The sequence below is a fragment of the Pieris rapae genome, chromosome 2 (genome assembly GCF_905147795.1).
Source record: "Pieris rapae chromosome 2, ilPieRapa1.1, whole genome shotgun sequence".
Classification (NCBI taxonomy): Eukaryota; Metazoa; Arthropoda; class Insecta; order Lepidoptera; family Pieridae; genus Pieris; species Pieris rapae.
The window spans coordinates 6,448,661-6,469,916 of NC_059510.1; the positions used below are offsets into that span (position 1 = coordinate 6,448,661).

General features: G+C 31.5%; 3 protein-coding genes across 3 annotated transcripts; 1 reads left to right on the forward strand and 2 right to left on the reverse strand.

The window, feature by feature from the left end:
• Window positions 1–3,525: 3,525 nt before the first annotated feature.
• LOC110997237 (general transcription factor IIH subunit 3) lies at window positions 3,526–7,392 on the forward strand. Its single transcript, XM_022265293.2, has 9 exons — window positions 3,526–3,696; window positions 3,770–3,950; window positions 4,044–4,142; window positions 4,295–4,391; window positions 4,666–4,782; window positions 5,050–5,178; window positions 5,575–5,710; window positions 6,873–6,909; window positions 7,275–7,392. Exons 1-9 carry the CDS (start codon window positions 3,681–3,683, stop codon window positions 7,336–7,338), a joined length of 876 nt encoding a protein of 291 aa, XP_022120985.2. The 5' UTR covers window positions 3,526–3,680; the 3' UTR covers window positions 7,339–7,392.
• On the reverse strand, window positions 7,230–10,260 carry LOC110997238. The gene is made up of 3 exons (XM_022265294.2): window positions 10,137–10,260; window positions 9,804–10,031; window positions 7,230–9,042 (listed from the first exon to the last, which is right to left on the reverse strand). Exons 2-3 carry the CDS (start codon window positions 9,981–9,983, stop codon window positions 8,923–8,925), a joined length of 300 nt encoding a protein of 99 aa, XP_022120986.1. The 5' UTR covers window positions 9,984–10,031; window positions 10,137–10,260; the 3' UTR covers window positions 7,230–8,922.
• A 1,851-nt stretch (window positions 10,261–12,111) lies between these two features.
• LOC110997246 (E3 ubiquitin-protein ligase MARCHF5) lies at window positions 12,112–17,363 on the reverse strand. The gene is made up of 4 exons (XM_022265310.2): window positions 17,007–17,363; window positions 15,932–16,177; window positions 13,300–13,490; window positions 12,112–13,019 (listed from the first exon to the last, which is right to left on the reverse strand). The coding sequence occupies exons 1-4, from the start codon at window positions 17,160–17,162 to the stop codon at window positions 12,656–12,658; spliced, it is 957 nt and encodes a 318-aa protein (XP_022121002.1). The 5' UTR covers window positions 17,163–17,363; the 3' UTR covers window positions 12,112–12,655.
• Window positions 17,364–21,256: the final 3,893 nt, after the last annotated feature.

The window sequence follows — 21,256 nt, forward strand, 5'->3', positions numbered from 1 at the left end:
AAACTCAATCATATTTCACAATTAGAACTTTTAACATTAACACATAATATCTCGTTATCAATGAAAAAATCTGGTCTGTAAACGACATCAGTATTCTATGGAAGCGAGCTATTAAAGCGAAACGGTAGCACGACGCCCATTACGAAACGGAACGTGCATAATTATTTCGTTCCCGCCTTTTTTCTTATTCCAATTTCGAATTTCGAGTAGCGCTAATGCGGCGTCGCCGTACAGCGGCACGTTGGTCGTACCAATGTTCTCGTAAAATCTTATTTCAATTATCGGGGTTAAATAATCGAATATGTTTGCGCAGTGTTAATTATTTTTGAATTACCTATACTTGTCGCGAATGAGGTTATTAATAAAGAAATTGCAAGATGATGTTACAAATCTTCTTAAGATTATTTCTTACAACTAGGCATACAAAAAATTTACTATGACGGAAATAGAAGCAGATATAAAAATGTATTTGTGACGTTTAGAGGCATCCCGTAACGTTCTAACAGATTGCAGTCTGGTCTTGTAGAAGTTGTAAGGTTTGACAAGAATATTCCTTGTCCATGTCCAGTGTCCTTCAGTTTTCGACCATTAGGGACCGTGATCACTACATGCCTTATTACTCTTTAAAGCTAACTATCGAAAACAAGGGTAACTAATCTAAATACTTTTCAGAGTAATCTGTTAAATCAAGACATCGTATATAGACCACCAAAGGTTTCAAAATGTATCATTAAATGTTTGTATGTAAATGACAGGTAACTCGCTGTCACATCCTTCATAACATTACTCGTTTATCTGTTCGTTTCATCTCATTTCGTACTGTTAACATGTATTTTGACATATGACATAACTTTGTATCTTAGGATTCGTATCGCGAGTGAAGTGTCCATGTGTTTTTTCTTATTGAGACAATATTAACTATGGCATTATGAAAATACTAATTGCGGTCGAGAGGTTGGAACTACAGATCTGTCAGATCAGATCAGTCAGACTATGGTCGGTATTAATAACGAGATTTAAGCTTCATGTAGTGACGTGCACGTTTAACTGTCGGTGCTGTGTCTGCTCTCGAATTATGAAAACTAAAAAACTATTAAATAGTTCAACTATTCTATACTACACGCTAAAATATAATAAAAAAAAACCCGCCTTAGAGATAAGATATATACATTGTAAATCTCATGGTAGACAATAAGTCTCCAAGATGAGGCTATTGTGCATTGACCTTTACAGCAAATAAAAATTAAAACAACGCACCTTTAACAATTATGCGTAAAAAGTCTTTATAGCTCAAATAGCATTGTCATCCAGCAGTGCCGGTTACAACATCGATAAAACAATTGTATAGCAATAATAAGCTCCCGTCTTACGAGCGCTATCAGGGGATTGTAAATCACAGTAATGACATCGTAACAAGGTGCTGTTGATGTTTATTTTATTGTAATTAAAGCGAAACATCATTAGCGAATGAATAAATAAAACATGAGAATCTATGACACAAAAACGCCGCTCGAAATCAGTTTTAACGTTAGTTGGAATGTTTAACACAAAAAATGTAATCTTGTCTGTGTGCCTACCTGAAACATATGATAGGTCATCGACTTTGCTTTTAATAATATGGACAGAATCGTAGATAGAAGGGTGGCCCCTTAGGGTACCTAGCCCCTAGGTACCCTTAAATATAACCCTAGAGAGGCCGCTGCATACGCAATTTACCTACAAACTTATACTGAATGACTAAATATAAACATAGTCACTTTAATTATACAAATTTCTGATACATTAAATTGTCTTTTATCAAGCTAATACTCAAAAGCTTTTGAGCTTTAAAAAATAGCAAGCTTTTTTGAAAGCAAATAAATAGCACACAATCACACAGTAAACTAATAAGTCAACAGTATAAAAATGGAATTTAAAAAAAACTATAATACACCTAATCTATAATAGAGAATAATATCGCATAATAAAAAAATCCATGCTTGTCACATGTTAACTAGGTCTTAACAATAAAAAGCAGACAATTGCATTGGGCACGAGGAAGATTTTATCGTTACAAGTTGAAGTCAACTTAAACTATGTCTAGAGTGATGGATTCGATGCCACTGCGCTAAATAGTACTTACACACAGGGTTATCACTTTTTATGTTTTAATATTCAATCAATTATAATGTAATTTGAGAATTAAACCACGAAAACATAAGAAGTACCGAGTACCTAATCTAAAGGAAAGCGAATATTATTCCAAAATCCAAATCCAAATATTCACCGTTTTGTATATAGAAAGGCTTTCTCAACAATAAAAAAATCGTTTAAGAGCAGAATAAAGCGATTAATTTCATATCTATGTCATTAAAAAAACAGCTGTGTAAAGCGGAAACTGTTAACTGCTATACAGCCATTAGTTAATAATGACATTATTATTTATTTATAATTTACTTGATAACACGATAGGCACTTGATGTGTTAAAGTTTTAAAATAATTAGCCAAAAATATAAAGAGCAATTAAAATAAAAACACTTTACGTGTTTTCTGTTTTATTAAAAATCTTAACATATTAATATGATTATAGTTACTTATGTAAATACCATTTAGTGAGTACTGACCTAACTCTATGATTCTGGCTGATTTGAAACACTGATGGCATTTGTTTTACTGATTGAATTTTAATATGCAATGTCAGATTTCAAGCTGATTCAATTTTCGAAGGGCCTTGTACTTGTACTTCGACTTTCCGCAACTTTATACCACATAAATGGCAACTTAAAGGTGCAATTAGTCACTGGTTGGTAACGAAACGTTTTACTATTGGGTATAGAAGAACGTTACGGCGCGTTACATAGGGGGGGGGGTCAAGAATCTCCAAAAATTGCGTGACGTAATATGTGAACGCACGTCCGATATATAGGGATGTAATAAAATGTCAATTTTATTTTATTAATCGTTTTGCCTTGGTATAGGAGCGAAAGAACCTGTATGGTTGATAGGATGAAATAAAGCTTCACTTTTTTATATTACAGCCCTAACATAACATTTTTAAGATAATAGTCGTGGGCTAAAGGAATGCCTGGTATGCTCATTTGACAAATAATACTGCAGGATGTTATGACATCTGTCACCTTACGGTCATCGTTAAATTAATTTGTCTGGTTTTATGGCTAGCCTAACATTGCGTGTCCACATAAATACAACAGCGTGTTATGGGTATTTTTACTATCATATTTATTAACCTTCTTTTTTTATAGAAGAGGGGGACCAAAAAACTGCAATCAAATAATGGCAGCACAAAATGAATACAAGTACAAAAGAACTTGTTGTTTGTACTTTCATCGGTGTTGATATTTCTTATTTTATAATGTTTATATAGGTAATTTTAAGTAAGTTATAGAACTAAACTTTATTCTACATTAAGCAACAACTACGACTTGTAGCGTTTCGTGGAAATTGTGTCATAAATAAATATCAATATCTCTAAATGATAATGACTCGTAAATTATTGTCAATTGTCAGTTGTCAGTTGTCACCAATATTAAAAACATCTAGTTTGTTTAGTGTTTACAAGATCAAACTGTTGCAAGAAACGAAAAGAAAATTATTAAATAAGTTACCCATACATAGTTATTCTCATCGAAATTACTTTAATGCTTTTGTTATATACTGTTACGAAAACTATATTAAAACGATGGCAGATGATGACGGTATTAGTCTAACCTCTGCTATTCATTCTGTTTAAAACTGAAGTTACTAAAAGTTCTTTAATTATATTTTTAGTTCCTTCGGATAGTAGCACATTAGTGATTATAGTTGACACAAATCCAAATCAACGGTATATAACGGAGGATCCCAAAGTACTAACAGGATGTTTGGATGCGGTGATTGCATTTGCCAATTCACATTTAATGCAAAAATCAAGGAACGAACTAGCAGTAATTGGTTGTCATTTTCATAAAAGGTTAAATTGCCTGATCAATTCTTAGAATATAGTAATGGAGATATTATATCAACCTTCAAGTTTCAATCTTTTCAATCTTCTACTCATTTTCAGCGAATATCTGTACCCATCACCAGGCAAACCTTTGGATGTAAGGCAAATTGATGGGCAATATGAGCTATTTACACTTGTTGAAAAGACTATCAAAATGAGGTAAGTTATAAATAAAATAAACTAAATAAAGCATGTTAAAAACATTTAATTCTTATTCCAACAGCCTTGTAGGAAAACAAAGTGAATGTATATTAAATCAAAATTTGGTAACCAACCTAGTCCAATGTTATCATTTGATATTAAATCTTCAGATTAGTGAACTTAATAAAAAGTCAACCGCAAGAAGAAAAGCCAGGGGAGTCTTTACTAGCAGGAGCACTTGCCATGGGGCTATGTTTCATTTCTAAAGTGAGTGTGGCTATTTCATTAAATGTAAACTGTAAAAGCAAAGTACTATGTATCCTTAAAGCAGCAAGCATTATGATTATTAAACTAGCAATTCAATCAGAGGTGAAGAGGCACCTGCCAATGATTATTATTAGCAGATAATGATATCCCTCTGTGTTAGGTATAATTATTATAATTATTAATGTTCTATTCCCAATTGGTTTATTTTTATAGCACAACATTCAAAAATATGTAATGAAAAATTACATAATAAGCTGATATATAATTTTTACAGATACGGCGAGAGTCATCCCCAGCATTAAAAATAAGTAGTAGAATTCTTATTGTGACGGGCAGCTCAGACACTGCTGCACAGTATATTAATTATATGAATGTGTTCTTCACTGCACAGGTATTTATTATGATATTTACTATGATAAATATTATAGCCGTTTTTTAGAGAAAAAAAAATAATTCAAATAATCAATTCATCAAAAAAACTGTATATATAATAATTAAGCCAAAGTATTATATTTTGTTTGGTTAATTAAATATGCAAATATTTATAAAAGATGCAAGACAAGATGTGTCTCTCACAAAGTTATTTTGTTTTATGCTATGCTGAATAATTGTAAATGAATATTGTGGAATATAATGAAAAATATATAAAACATTTCAGAAACAGCAAGTATTAATAGATGTTTGTTCGTTAGACAAGCATTTAAGTTTGCTACAGCAGGGATGTGATATCACTGGTGGATTATATCTCAAAGTGCCATCTTTAGAAGGATTGCTACAGTATTTATTGGTAAACTTTTATCTTATGGGTATCCTTATAAACTCAAAATGTATGTAAATAAGGATTCGATTTTAAACAACAAGTTAAAACCTTTGAATATTTAAACTATTAAAATTTTTTTTTAAAGTAATGTTTGCTGCCAACATCCTATTATTCTCTAGTAAGAGAAAGTTATCATAATGTGACTTTGGATGTCGCTTTTTTGCCATTCGTATGTTCACAAAATCTCTACTAGATGGCGCTTCCGCCAAAAAAAAAAGCTTAATCATTTGCGCATTATACACATTTATGTACCTGTATTATTTAGTTTTAGTTTTTTTTATTGGCAAATAACCGTTTAGCGTTTCATAATTATGTTGTTAGTTTTTGTGAAAATATGTACATTAACTTATAATTTCTTTTCAGTGGGTATTCCTTCCAGAAGGCTCGGAACGCAGGCAGCTAGTACTTCCTGGCCGTGGCCGCGTAGATTACCGCGCTGCTTGCTTTTGTCACCGAGAACTACTTACTATAGGATATGTGTGCTCTGTCTGCTTAAGCGGTGAGAAAACTTAATTTAATAAGATAATGTTTAAAGAACTTTATTTCTCATTACAAAACAGAAATATTTTATTTACATGAGAAACTTAATATTAATATGTACATATTATATACGAGCGAGATACACGTCGCCATTAGCCGTAACAATTTTAGTCAGCTATGTTCATTCTAACATGCATCTTTAATGCCTTTTTGAATTTGTCAAACACTCCAATATTGCGAATTTGAGATGGTAATTGATTAAATAATTGCACACCCTCATACTTAATAGATTTCTTCAAATAATTTGTACGCGGCTTCGGCAAGATAAGCAAACTCGCTCGACGAGTATTGCGTGTCGTTGTGTATTTGATTTTTTTAAACGACAAGCAACTATGGATAGAGTTATTTAAAATTTTTTTTATCAAAATTAAGATAAATATTATTAACCAAGCGAATGCTACATTTACGTGTCAAACGCGATTTTTATATAAAATCTTTTGTAAGGATTAGTTATTAGTAACTTCTGTTAAAAATTGTTTAATTATCGATTCGTGTTTTGCTCTTTATCTAAATATTTAAATGTAAAGGCGAGAACACTACTATCAATATAAGAAGATTGCGAGTACGCGGGATTGTACATTTTAACACAGTTCAAGATTGAGAGCTGAGAACACAGCCGTTCCTCGTCGTTATCGTCTCGCTCTCTCTCTCTCTCTCTCTCTCTCTTATTGTCTTTGAGGTTGTGAATTCGAACCCATTCTGGGCACCAATAGACTAGCCGTCTATTTGCTCATTTAATATTTCCTCGGGCCTTGAAGGAAAACATTGTAAAAAAAAACTTACCTAAAGAGTCGGTTAATCACCTACTTGACAAATGATGATGAAACAGATACAGAATAAGATCCAGAACTATAAAGGTTATAGCACCACATTGATGTATATCAATTATATATTTATTTCGCAAAATACATTTAATAGTCAAGATTTATATCGCCGTTGAGGCCTTTGACTTTAAAAATCATCATGGTTGAATTTCCTTACAAATATGTATCAATCTTATTTTACTAGTGTTTATTCATCACATTCTGTCAAATGATGAATGTATTGGAAAGAGAAAACATTTATTTTACATACAGTAATTTAAAAAAATGATGGCTTAATATTTTTTTTCCTTTTTTCAGTGTTCTGCAAATTCAGCCCTATATGCACCACATGCCAGTAAGTTATATATTCTACGCAATTGAAATTTAATTATTTTTTCGTGTTTAGTTCATTTTTAAATAACCGCGCCCATTAGGCCACAGAACAAAAAGTATCGAAGAAGTTATAGATTATTTTATATTTTATTTACTATCTATATATTACCCGCCCCAGCTTCGCACGGGTGCAATGCTGATGAAAAGCAGGTTTTTATTATGTATTGTTATTTCCGTCTCTGGAAACACATGTTGTTTTAATGAAAAAGTAACATAAATTTCCTACATAACAATAGGGTTTGGAGGATAGTCTTATTTCATTGATTGCAGTAAAACAAAGAATATAGATAAAGGATATATTTATACGTATTCTTGCTTTTTTTTCAGCACGGTATTCAAAATCGCTGGACCCTTGCAGATCAAGCCGAAAAAGAAGAAAATGAAAGTGTAATTTTGATATTTCGATGTTTAAGTCAATAAAAATTCGATTATATATGATTTTAAACCCTTTTTTAATTAATTCAATTTGACACAGAATGCTAGTGGCATAGTGCCAGAATATATGGAAGTCGTAATTTAATTGGCGCTACAACCTCTTTTAGGTCTTGGCCTCAGGTTTCTAAATATGTTTCATGATCATATTTAAATCCAATAGGCAAGTAATGATCAGTCTCCACTGCCGTCAACACGTCATCGACTTTTTGGGTCTAAGACATGCCGGTTTCCTCACGATGTTTTCACCGACTGAGTGGTGAATCTGCACAGAAATGTTGGCCTCAGATGATAGTCACTCAAGCCCACTGCCCACACAGCCCAAAAACCTAAATGTTTTATCATTTTTCTTTCTATATAGTTATCTACTTATAAACCATTAATTGCATATTGATGCACGTAGAAGTTTATCAGCGGTGGCATATAAAGAATTGATAATACCATATCTTAATCACCGTCTGCACTTAAAGGAGGTTACATAGTCGGCCTCATTGTTTTAATTATTTTGTCATTAATTACGGAAATTTAAAAACACAACATTCTGGAAAGTTGGTTTAGGCGGTATTAGTTTAAATCCAATTGAATTGCAATTAAAAAAAACATGGAAAAGAAACAAATGAATTATATTCAGTCTTATGTTTGAAAAACAAAATACAAGCAATGTGTATATTAATCATAGAATTAAGAAAACACACAGTAATATGAAGCATAAATATTTACGGTCTTATCAAACGTATTATAAGCCTCAGAAACATTAGAATGTATTGTTCATAAACGGCTTCAAAAAATACAATTTGGGATTACAATTTGACCATGTTTTTATCTTTACACGACGATAATATTTATTGCAATTAATTGTCATTCAATTACATCTTATCGCAACCATTTGTGCAACAAGCCAACGAAACACAATAAGGTTTATAATAAGTTATTAAAAGCGATATAATATAAAAAATATTACTAAAAACATTAATAAAGAATACATAATACCACTTATGTATATTATTGCATATCTTGAGATATCGATAAAGACTGAGGCCAATACGTAGTTACAGTGATCTTAAACCGTATCACGAAGGTGTCATGTAGTCTTACATAACTTCAGATATACGGTCTAAACTCTAAACAACGTCAATATTATCATTGACAGACTTAAAATAGACGTTCCGACTCACAAAAAAGAAGAAGGTACCCGAATACTAACCATAACATATAAAAATAGGGGCGTCTCAGTTTCGCAATATCAAATTGTATGACATCGAGCTTTTCCCGCATAAAGTATAAGATTTTCAGTACCTCGTAGCACAAACAATATAATGGTTGTCGTCATAGAATTAAAAACTTGAGCTTCGTATTTGAATCTAAAATGTCGATGTAAGGGTATTCACGACTATAGATTAGATTTGACTTTACTCAACCAACAAACACCCATTTTATAAAAATATAAAATATAGTAACCACATTAATACCTACCTGCCAAAAATCGAGAGTATAATTTTTAAGGCTAGGCCTCATTAAATTAATTAATCACAGTTCATAATCACTACGTCTTATCTATAATCTCAAACGCGCTATCTATTTCTTCTTCGGGCGATAACTCTGTACTATGTCGCCTATTTGTTTCAGACTTCTGGTCCACTGTTTTTTGCTTCTCTTGATGTTCCTGAAAAAAACATAATAATGTAATAATTGAAGATTTTAGTTAATTGGATATTGATTTATAGCTCAACAGCTCTCCAACTATATCAATAAATATATACATGTATAATTGCCACGTGTTATTAACGAATAAGCTTTTTCTCCTCCCGAGGCCCTTTCATCTTTAACCATTTCATTAAAAACAAAATTATCACAGACATTTACTAAAAATCTCAAACAATATCTTGTAAACCTATCCTATTCTGATACAGAAAATATTCTTATTGTACAAAAATAGTTTAAATATAATCTGTTTTATGTAGAAAAAATAAAATAAAATACTGTTTATATGTGAAAAGAAAGAGATGGGCTGCCCACTACAGAGGGAATCCTAGTGTGGTGGGCCAGTGCACTTTATCTAACTATTCCTGTATATAGTGTTTAATAAAGTTTTTTCTTTGTTTCTTTTTTTTACATAAATTATATACTACCGTTGAATATAGAGTGCCTATTAAATAAAGTTCCATTAAATCGAAAGCTACCTGTTTTCACTGTTATACGAACATTTCGTTCAACTTATGGAGCATTCGCAGATGAGTTGTGCCATTCTTTTAAAATATATTTTACCGACCTTCTGTCGAATGCCAGCTCATCACAATAATTATCCCGAATCTCACTAATTCAAGAGATGAGCTCATCCAAACCGTAATCTAGAATTTGTTTCAATCTAAAACTTGCTAATCTTCCTATTTCATAACTGACTTCAAAAAATAAAATATTTCCCACCTGCCCATAAACATCCAAAGACAACGATTGTCGTTTTTTGTTCGCTTGCCTCATTCTTCCCGATCTAGAAATAGACAACTTCCTTCTAAGATCTGGTGGTGGAACATCTTCCTCTTTGTCCTCAAACCGGGACTTACGTCTCTCTGACGTGTTAAATATTGATTTTATTATCTTCGCCATTTTAAGACTACAAATTTGGCAAGCATTCCCACTAAGCTTTGGCACAACCTTTAAAAATATTTAAGTTTAAAAAGTAATAAATCCAATAAAGTAACTGACTGAATCAATAACCAGTAGAACTGAGTAAAGTTGATAAAAAGTATCGCTACTCACCTAATCACCCATGTTTAACACAAACCAATGTATTGTTTTCACTTGTTTAAAATTTCTATTTGATTACGAACAAGGTGCAAGTAACAGTGCACTGTGTGATTATTTACCATATAATAGTGATAAGATAACACAATCACCAATATATAAGATAATATACATGATTATCATTTATACGGCTAATGATATTTTCGCCTTTGATAAATGATTCGCGATGCCTATCAGTTGATTAAGTTAAAATTTATTAAACATATTTTTATATTATGAAATACCGGGACAGCTTTTATGTATCATTTTTATCACAAATAATAAATATTTTATTTTGTTGTTTTGAAATCATATTCATATACGACGGTGATAGTATTTAGTAATAATTCATTTATTTAAATAAAATCCTTTTGATTAATTTAAATATTTATCGTTAATCACGACTGCATTTTAGTTTTTTTTCATACGCCAAAGAAGTATAACTTCTAACGCGTGTACAACAACATTCTTTTTTCATATATCGAATTATCTGTAGGAGTACAAAGTAAACATTAATTAGGATTTGGAATCGTCTGAGAAAATTAATCTCTTGTGTCATAAAGTTCGTACGTAGACGAACGTATGCTCTGTGAATCTTGCCTGGGCTAACTAATGGTAAAATCTTGACTATGAATTTGTTGCGTATCTTAGATACGCACTAAAAATGTACATACTATATGGTGAAGTATTTTCTATAAAATTTTGATGTATGTGGCAACATAAATACTAGGACACTAAGAAAAGAAGAAAACAGATGTCACTCAGAACAGACTTTTAAGACGAGTGAGCATGTATTTTTACTTTGAGCGTTTGTATAAGAATATAATTTAATCACTCTGTGAAGAAACATACAAATTTAACAATGATAAAAATGACTTGTGATTTATAACAAGATAGAACATCCCATTAATTCATTTCCACTATGTGAATGGTTTTCTTTTTTAATTATAAAATAGTGTTGTAAAGATTTTAATTACATACTGAAACCAATGTTTTTATTTTTATATATTTATTTAGATAGCATAACAATAAGGTCCTATTTTGTACAGTAGTTCTATCTCAAATGATAAAGCGACCCCTACCACAAACAATAAATTGAATAGTTCGCAGAGAAAAAAAATCGTAGTTAAATAATAAATACAAATTGTTTAAAAAAATCGATTTAGTCCTATCAAAAACACTTCACACAAGTTAGTAATAATGTTGTGTAGAATTTATTAAATGAAAACTAAAATATATTTCATGAAACTTTATAATACAAAAAAATTACAAAATATAGTTTATAATACAGTTTAATCCCGTATATACATCTCAACCGCAAATTAAAACATTTTACATTTAAAAAATAGACAGCAGATTTTTTTAATTACATTGATAAGTATTTCTGCTCATTTTTTTTAAATATAATTTTAACACAAAATATAATGTAACAAGAATAATTGAAAGTAAAAAACAAATAAAAACTCACTTATACATTTACTAAATTTTTCATATTATGATTATTATATTATAAAAGTAATTATTTTTATACTTCAAAGTGATTTTACATAATTGAATCTAAGATGTCATGGTTGTGGAACACACTACATCAATTTTCTGAACTAAAAAGCTTTTGCAAAATTTATTTTGGAAGATACTCATCTAGATTTTTAGAAGCCGCATCTATTTTTAAATAAATTTTACTGCCGTTAATGGATATTTAAATATAAAGCAATTGATCTTATATATATATATATATATATATATATATATATATATATGGCAATGAATCAAATTATTAACGGTTTTAATAATAAGCCCTATAAGGGGGGGCAAGAATATTTTAAAATTTAGAACAAAACTTTTATTAGGGGGCTGAAGGGACAAAAGGCGAAACTATGCGTTGATTGGTCCTTGTCAGCTCCAGTCTAGCCCGCATTGACAGGCGACGTCATTTGGTTTTTGTCCATCACAATCAAACGCACGGTCTCGTCTACATTACTTAACAGATACGAGGATTAAGTTCGTGATTTTAATATTTTGACCTTGGATATGATTTTTAATTTCTCATGAAAAAGCTTTTATCTGTTTACAGCTAAAGTTTGAATTATAAAGTTAATCAAATATCACACGCCCGTTAGACAACTTCAAAGCGGACATAAGACGTTATTGCCAGATTTAAAAATATTTACAAAATTTACTCTGGATAGAAAATAAACATTTTTACACAAAACCTTTTTCGCTATGCGCTTTAAGATAATAAAAGAAGAAAGTAAGTTTTGTATTAGTGTTTAGTTTTTTAGAGTTGCAGTTATTATATTGTAACAGTTTACTGCTGCTTATTTCATTCAAATAACAATCAATAACAAATAAATGTAAAGCGTAACTCAAAAAATGTTATCTTTCACCGGCATTATGTACAAGTGACAACTTCCCGCTCAGACAAACGACACATTTCCTAGATCGTCTTTTAAATGTCACTTTGACAGTTGCCCATCTGCCAAACCCAAAGATACTCAGACTACTTGTTCCGAATCGTCTCTCGCAACAGAATCGGATTGTCCTTGATTCGAACTTCTATATAACTTTAAATTTGACTCTGTGTAATCTAAGATTTTTCTACTGGATTGGCGAATGTATAACATCTGTTTGTGATATATTTTAAGAGCACCCTTTAACGTTATGTATGTGAGACCGCCTAAAATCGTTCTATGAAGGTTATTTTTGATTGAACGAAAGAAAATTTTGCCTATAATTGTTGAAATTGTGGGTACGAGTAGGGCTGAACAAAATATTCGTGTAGGAGATAGATGTGAAGTTGAGTTTTGTGATCCATTGTTCGGACTTGGCCCGGAGACAATTGCGCGCTCTTCATCAACACTGAAAAGTTTAAATACACTTCAATTATACAGTCCTGTAAGTCTGCAGTAAAAACAAATGAAATATTATTCATTATGTCTATGCTTACCCAAAGCATGTTTTAAGTAAATTTTATTGGAAGTGTCAAGATTTTAGCAATCTTTACAAAATGATCTAGTATTGACAAAACAAATACATAAAATCTATAACTGGTTCATACTAGAGCTTATAAAATCTATTGCATCGAGGATTGTAAATTTATGGGAACATACATGTTAAATTATATTTTGTATACACTTACTGGCCGAAGGGTAATACATATGACAGCGCCGGTATCTTAGCACAGTACTTCCTGAGGAAGAATAACACAGAGTCTTCCCAGTTGTACATCTTGGCGCCTATGAGGGTAACAGGAATCGTCGGCAACAGCACCAGCAGTACCAGGGGGTCAGCCGACTCCATCATTTCCAGACCCTCCCTATGGCCGACAACCTGAACATTTTAGATACGGGATAAGATTACGTACGAATAACTAAAGACGCGTCAGACAAGTTTAAAATATACGATGAAAATATAATCCTCTATTCGGAACAATATTTAAGTATTTATAAGGATTATTGCTCATGAAGAGCGCTAACTGTTTAGCCACTCACATATAAAGTGACTTTAATATTCTAAATAATTTACATTGGAGCAGAAAAATTTAAAAATCCCAGCCCAGAAGTATTTCACGTTAATGTCATTTTTTTATAGTTAATTGCAATCAGGGCCTGATTAACCCTTAGGCTAATTAGGCTGCAGCCTAAGGCGAGACTATCTAGGCGGGCGCGCTGAACTCGCGTCTTCGCTAGATCCTATGCATCATAGTTAGTGTTTTGCTTTGCCCCCTGCATACTTCAACTAGACCAAAATAAAACACTAAATGAACTGTGGTGAAATGGGAGATTTTAGTATACAAATTAGATGAAAAATCGAAAAAAAAAATCTTAGTAAAAATACCAAAATTGATGAGTTACCAACTGCAGTTGCAAAGGTGCAGTTAAAAGAGTAAAAAGTTACCTGCGTCCAATACTCCGTCAACAAAACTTACTATTCTTAACAAACTATTGAATTTGAAAAAAACAAAAAATAAGCCCAGAGCGGTCAAAACTCTTGATCAGTCTTTGATTTCAATACAATTTTGTTCTACTTACACTTTCAGTAATAAAGTAAAATATGTATACATTCCGGCATGATTTATAGTAATTTGACAATATAATTTTAATTGCCTATTATGTCGTAAATAAGAACTAGGATAATAATTGCAGGACCTTAACACTTTCTCTTCACTGCGTCGAACGTATCTAGGAAGTATCTCTCAAGGGTTTAAAGTTTACCTTTTGAATGTCACAAAGTAAAATACCAAAAGTTCAAAGAACTCATTTACCGACAAAGGATAACGGAGATATGACAAACCGTTACACATATTTAATGATCGCACTTAGCGTAAATATATGAAAAAGAAACCGGTAATACTAGTGTGCGATCACGAAGGTTTACTGACCTACATTCTGTCTTAGAGAAATGATATAACTTCAATTTTACTTGAAAATCTTACGGGACAGCGTCGAGACGACAGACGCGACGATATCATATGAATGAATCTGGTCTTCAAAGATTTCGAAAAAGGCAGTCTTTTTCGTCTTAAGTTTCGCTTAAGTTAAGTCTGGTGGTGTATTCGATAATTTTACTTTCCTACCAATAACTTTCCTCAAAGATTACGAATTTTATTTTTGTATACAAACATCACACATGTTAAAATGAGGACACACAATCTTAAGAAAATATGTTATAGAAGGCCCAGTGCTACCAGATCTATACAACTTCTTCACAATTGAGCAATAATAAAAACCACAACCATAAAACAATAAAAATATTTTTTTGGCTTAAATTTAATTTGCATGTTTTACATACTTCCGAAAAATAAATATATTGTTTTTATAATTTTCTTGACTAACATTCAAAGCAACTTCCATTAAATATGCTAAATAACAGCGTCACGCTTCATCGGTATGCCATTGCCGTGTATGCCATACATATTGTAATTTGTAAATGTAAATATATGAATTCGATTTTTATTTTTAATCCCCGCTTATAACTAAATCAAAAATTATCTATCTTAAACCTGAATGCAATCCCACTGTACAAGCCAAGGCTCACTCAGGTTACATTGCATTTATTAATTACATAACAATTAACATGTCATTATTTTTGAGCGGTTAATATACTCTATGTTAACCATATAAAAACAAAAGTCCTCTACTGTTTTAAAGCACCCCAATGACACACCCACGAACCGAACACCCATTTTATACAAATAAGTCTTGTGTTGTTTAAAGCCTTTAAGTTCACAATATTAACATTCACATTCATCTTCTAGGTGTAATCATAATAAGCAAAATTTTTATTTAAATGTTAAAATAAAAAATTAGACTTATTAAAAATTTCAATACATACAAAACCAAATGTATGACATATGACATAGAAATGACTGTAGTCAAGTTAATTTTGATGCACATGCATAATTAAAATCCATATTTATACATATATTGAATGAAACTAGTTTTCATTTGTATTTACAACAGAAAATTTTGTAACAGTTTGTTAAAGGAAGTGTAGAAATTTATGTTGAAATCAACTCTTTAATCACAAACAATACCAGATTACTAGAGTAACTTTAGTCCACTCATCCCTGAAGCAATAGTTTAATGAATTATTTGACCTAAGAATTGCTTTTTTTTTCATTATTTTGTGAAGAACTTCTCCTCCTACAGGGTGTACCTTAAGCTACATAAAAGTGTCATAGCTTTTAAACAGTCATTTTAATTTTTTTTTTTATTTGCCATAGAGGTGAGAAAATGAGGCAAAATCTGGTAAGTGAGATTGTATCTTACCTGCATAACAGTCACTGCACCATATGTAATAGCAATCCAGTAAATAGATCCTAGCAACACACCCCCAAGAATAAATGGACTGATTCTGCGTGTTATATCTTCTATAGCATCCAGCAAAATCACAAATGTTCCCATAGATGGGAATACTACTATGTATTCTACTTTGCATTGTGGGCAGAGAACTTTCCTACTAATATTGCCTCTCTGTTTTTCATCTACCCACCGCTGGAGACAACTTTGGTGAACCTGAAAATGTTAGTATTTATATTAGGAGTAGTTTATACCTAGGTTTAGTAAATTACTTGTTGCAAGTACCGTTTACTTTTCTTTATTTGGAATATGATCTTTACTTTTCACCAAACTGTATCAGCTTGTTGACAAACTATTCGTTTCAAAGACATATTTTTGATGTCATGATGAAACAGTTAGAATGAAAATAAATCGTTGTAGTATTATCTTAATATGGATTATGTAAATACTGATGCAAGTGCATTGCTCTTGCAACAATGACTTTTATTGATGTGAAAATTATCGTTTATTTTTATCTTTGATTACAAAGAATCAGGTTAATGATCTGCACAACAAAAGAAAATAAACGTATCTTATGAAATTTTAAAGATGATTTTTATGATGATGACCCGTATAAATTAGATTTTAAACACATATGAAAGTAGTTTTATACTAATCTAGATTCATATTAAATTTGAATGTCCATTTTTTTTAACTTGTGTAGGTTTACCATAAATTTGTATTAACCACAATTGGCTTTTTCTCTCCGACAAGCCATTTAATCTAAAAAAAGGCTAAAGCTTAAAAACAACGCTAGATAATTACAGAAAATGTATAAACAGTAACTTGTAGTAACATTTTAAATTAACTGTAGTTTTGAGAATTTACCACAACTGATATACTCAATGTGTATACACACAAAAATATATTCTATGATATCTCTTTATTCCCAGATTATACCCATATGTTAATATTTACTGTATGCACTGTTCAGTTCACCCTTCAGTGTTTTATTGTATAAGTTTGTTGTTCGTGCAGCCAACAAAAAAATGCACATTTCACTTACCCATTTTGTTGTACCAATACACTTGCAAGGTTGAACCCAAGCAGCCAGTTTATCATCATGTTCGGTGGCAAAACAAACCCAACACGACTTGAGATTTTCGTCATCTGTTGGCTCTAAAGTTGTTTCGGACATATTATCCTTGTCTTCCCTCGCCATTACACAAAAAAATCGTTCTTTTTCACGAATTAAGAGCCCTGTTGTCAAATTAACAACATAAACGGAAAAAATATTTTCTTTCCTACGGTGTGGTAGTCAATATGAATAAGTGGATTGATGGAAGAAAACAACCATCAACGATTGTAAGTCTGCATTCTGTAACTCTGTTTAATACACAAATGTAACTGGTAAATTGACATATCATTTGGTAGACTGTAGAATGTAGATATTTGATGTAGATTATATCAATATAGTACGAGAAGCCAATCTTAAACTAAATTTGAGGCTATAATAATTTATGTTACGCCCCCTTAAGCTCAGGCCTTAAACTAAAACGTCAATATGAATTATGATATACATAGTAATAATAATTACATTTTATATTTTCTTATTAAATTCAGTTTATTTCTATTAATATTATAAGAAATTAATACAACTTAATGAATATAACGTTACCTGAGTGCTTGTTTAAGCCTTAATTTATCAGAACTTGCTTTTGTAGTCAGAATTATTATGATTTACGTGAGTCAGATTTAGAAATGCATTTATTGCATTTAGAACCGCATGGCCATTCCAAACCAATACATTTTTACTTAGAAGGCAACTACCGTAGCCCATAGATATTATAGGTACGATGCCAGCCTTGCGATATGCATCTTTATTTTAAAATTGGGTATCATAACTTCCTGGGAAAACCTCCACTGGAAGCCATTTCCATAGATATAGATTAGTGTAGAATATATTAAGTGTTTTATTTAATATATTGTTTTAAGAAGGCAAAGGTAAGTTTCATAAAAATAAACTTTCCACAAATAAATTTATGATAAAAATTGAATACCGAAATAAATAATGGTACCATGATAATGTAACATGCTTCAACATAAATGATATTCTAAAACTCTGCTTCAACTTCTTAAATCCATTTTAATTTTCGTACCAAAAACTAGAGGGCACCTATTTCTTTGTAAAATGAAGTTTACAAAAAAACTATCCCTAGTTGTCCTGCAGTGCTTCCAGATTCACGGTAATTAGTAGATTTACTGTATTTTAGACCTCTATACTATATACTGTAATGATAAAATACAGTGTATGAAAATACTGTATTTAATTTCCGTCATATAAATTTATCAAATCTAATACGTAAAACGTAACGCAACCTTATCTAGAACCCAGAACAACTGACCTTTATCTATAGACAATGTAGAGTAGGATTGTTACATACATATAGTAGTTTATGTGCAGGGAATCCCCGATGAATCAGAACTTTTTATTCTAAGTTAATTAAACAAAAATCTATTTCATTGTACAAATGGGCTCAAGTAGACAAGTCAACAAGATAAGACATGCAAAAAAGAAATATCGGCAACAATTTCATAAGGAATGGCTTAAAATACAAGATTTTCGTAAATGGCTAAAACCTGACAAAAAATTCTGCTTATAAATATTTTGCACTGACTGCGGTTCTTCATTAAGGGCTGATATACACAGGGTCAGTAGGACAAGTCAGTCGCAGCGCCAATGTCGGCGCCGCGACTGACTTTAACTGTTTACATGAAGTAAGTAGTAGTGGTGCGTTTCTCAGGATGACCACACGTTTGTGAAGTCAGTGGGAAAAAGGAATTCGCTAAAACAACTGAAACGACGATTTAATTATTTGTTGAAAAATTTATCAATTTTGCTGTTGAATGTAGAGCTCTAAATAATATGTAGCCCTTATGGCTTTAATTTTATTTTTTACTTCAGTAGAAGGGAGCCCTTCGATTTGCATTTGTTGAGCCATATTTTGCAACGCTGTTGACCGCATTTCCTTATTGCCGTAATTTAGGGATTTAATATCCCAAAGGCACTCGTTTTCGCCATATAATTGCACCAATTTTAAGGTTTCGTCTTCGTTAAGCTTCATTTTTATCGCCAGCGAAAAAAATGTGGTCACTCTACAACGCAGCGGCAGTGACTGACCACGCACTGACTTGTCTGTTTACACGGGGTTTATTTCGCTGGCGCGGAGGTGCGCGGGTGGCAGGGGGCGCCAACTGACTTTAAAATATTCGTGTCCGAATATTCAAGTCAGCGCTGACTTCAAGCCACTGTACTGACTTCAAATCAGTTTACACAGGGTTTTTTTCGGGTCAGCACTGACTTGCCTCGAATTTGTAGTCAGTTACTTACCCTGTGTAAATCAGCCTTAACTGCCGATAAGCGATAAGCGGTTAGCGCTTCGTGAGTCCTTAGCATAAGACACGGTGAAGGTGCTAAACATAAAATTCGATTTCCTGGCTAACAGTATGTGCCTACCATTGATAATATTTTTAAGAGTCAGCAACGTGTAAGTGATGACGAGCGACGGAAAATTGCGGAAATAAAATTAGGTAACGGCCTTTATGGCAGAACATTAAATATCTCACATAGTGATGATTCATTTTGTTGATTTACTTCAAAAAATTTCCCAGATTCTAAAATTGTAAAGAAAAAAGGAACTTTCTGATCACAAATACTATTAATTAAATTACTATTAGCTCAGCAAGCCATTGAGGGTAATAACAAAAAGACAGCATATATTTTTCAAAATCATGAGGAAATTATTTTAGAATAACTTGCAATAATATCTTTTTACAAAACAATTTTGATATTCGAATGAGTACTTCCTAAAAAAGTCATTCAAACAAAACACTAGTTTTATATCATCAGTGTATAATTATAAATAATTAATATATATTTCTTGTGTGCGTGTGTATGTGACTGAACTCCTCCTAAACGACTGGACAGATTTAGACGAAATTTTTTGTGTGTGTTCAAGGGGATCTGGGAATGGTTTAGATTCACAATTTTGTCCGCTGGACAATGTTTTTTTAATTAATTTTCAATTTATTAGTTGTTGTTGATTTTGGAATGTTTTACATTGGATCCGACAGACGGCGCTACCATCGCAGTGTCAAATTTTAAATAATATTCGAATTTTAATTTTAGTCTGTCCCGAAATTTAAAAAAAGTTTTGTTATCATTGTGTTATATCTTGTGTGACCATGTGCTGGATCGTTAGATATTGTCATAACATTTGAATAATAATTTTCATCAAAATGGCTTATTAAAAATTGAAATTTTGAAATTAAAGACGTGTAGGCAGGACAACGTCTGTCGGATCCGCTAGTAATTAATATAGATAACAACTATGCAATGACAGAACCATTTTGTTGATAACGGATAAAGACGCGTTGTGCTGATTTCTGTAGCCTTGTAGAACTTTTTTTTGGTTTTGTTTATTATTACTTACGCCAAAATAACGATTGTTCAACGAAATATTATTGATTTTTTTTTAAATATTACTAAACATGCATGACAGACATATTTTAGGTGTTAGGTTCTTCCTTGGCCTAAAGAGTTCTCTTAACAGTTACATACTTATTTGAATGGTTTTATTCATGGACTTTCATAATATTATTGTACTATAAATGACATAGGTTACGTGTTATATCTCTAGGAATGTAGTCTATTTTGGTTAATACCCAAATTTCTCGGAATAAATATACCACTTCTAGCGAAGAAGAACAACAACAACTTAATAGTAAAAAAAATCTTACACCAGCGCTGCCATGGGTACTATCGTATAGCGCGAAGATTTAAAATGGTATACAAGTATAAAATAATAATTTCACGTAGAGAAATAAAACAAGGACTGTACATGTGTAACAATTTTATTAAACTACACTTATTAAATGAATAATGTTTATATCACGACACAAAACCGTCAATTCTGCACTGGAGTCTCGTCATAATTGATGATTACATATTACATAGTAAAATTTGCTTTCAATTCATTATTTTGTACACAGTATTACTTTTAAAGAAAAACCTGAAGTCCCTTGAAAAAAAAAATTAAAAGTTATTTTTATATTAGTTATGTACCCAGTGTAGCTTTATATTCTAATAAATGTAATAGATAGCCATTATTATAATAAAAATAATATGTCTATAGATACCTAGATTATTAATATTAATAACAATGGCAAAACCCAAAAAAAGGTTGATAACTTTAACTAACAATATGGTAGCCATGAGGTAATAGTGATTTGGATATAGCTGATTGCTTCTTTTGT

Bases quoted from the DNA above. Each gene is read 5' to 3' on its own strand.
- LOC110997237 (XM_022265293.2), top strand. The intron at 3,951-4,043 runs GTTAAATTGCCT...ACTCATTTTCAG, and splicing joins GGTTGTCATTTTCATAAAAG to CGAATATCTGTACCCATCAC. The intron at 4,392-4,665 runs GTGAGTGTGGCT...TAATTTTTACAG, and splicing joins GGCTATGTTTCATTTCTAAA to ATACGGCGAGAGTCATCCCC.
- LOC110997238 (XM_022265294.2), bottom strand. From the start codon at position 9,983: ATGGCGAAGATAATAAAATCAATATTTAACACGTCAGAGAGACGTAAG. The intron at 9,043-9,803 runs GTGGGAAATATT...TGTTTTTTTCAG, and splicing joins CTTTGGATGTTTATGGGCAG to GAACATCAAGAGAAGCAAAA.
- LOC110997246 (XM_022265310.2), bottom strand. From the start codon at position 17,162: ATGGCGAGGGAAGACAAGGATAATATGTCCGAAACAACTTTAGAGCCA. The intron at 16,178-17,006 runs GTAAGTGAAATG...TAACATTTTCAG, and splicing joins GTATTGGTACAACAAAATGG to GTTCACCAAAGTTGTCTCCA. The intron at 13,020-13,299 runs GTAAGTGTATAC...TAAACTTTTCAG, and splicing joins TATGTATTACCCTTCGGCCA to TGTTGATGAAGAGCGCGCAA.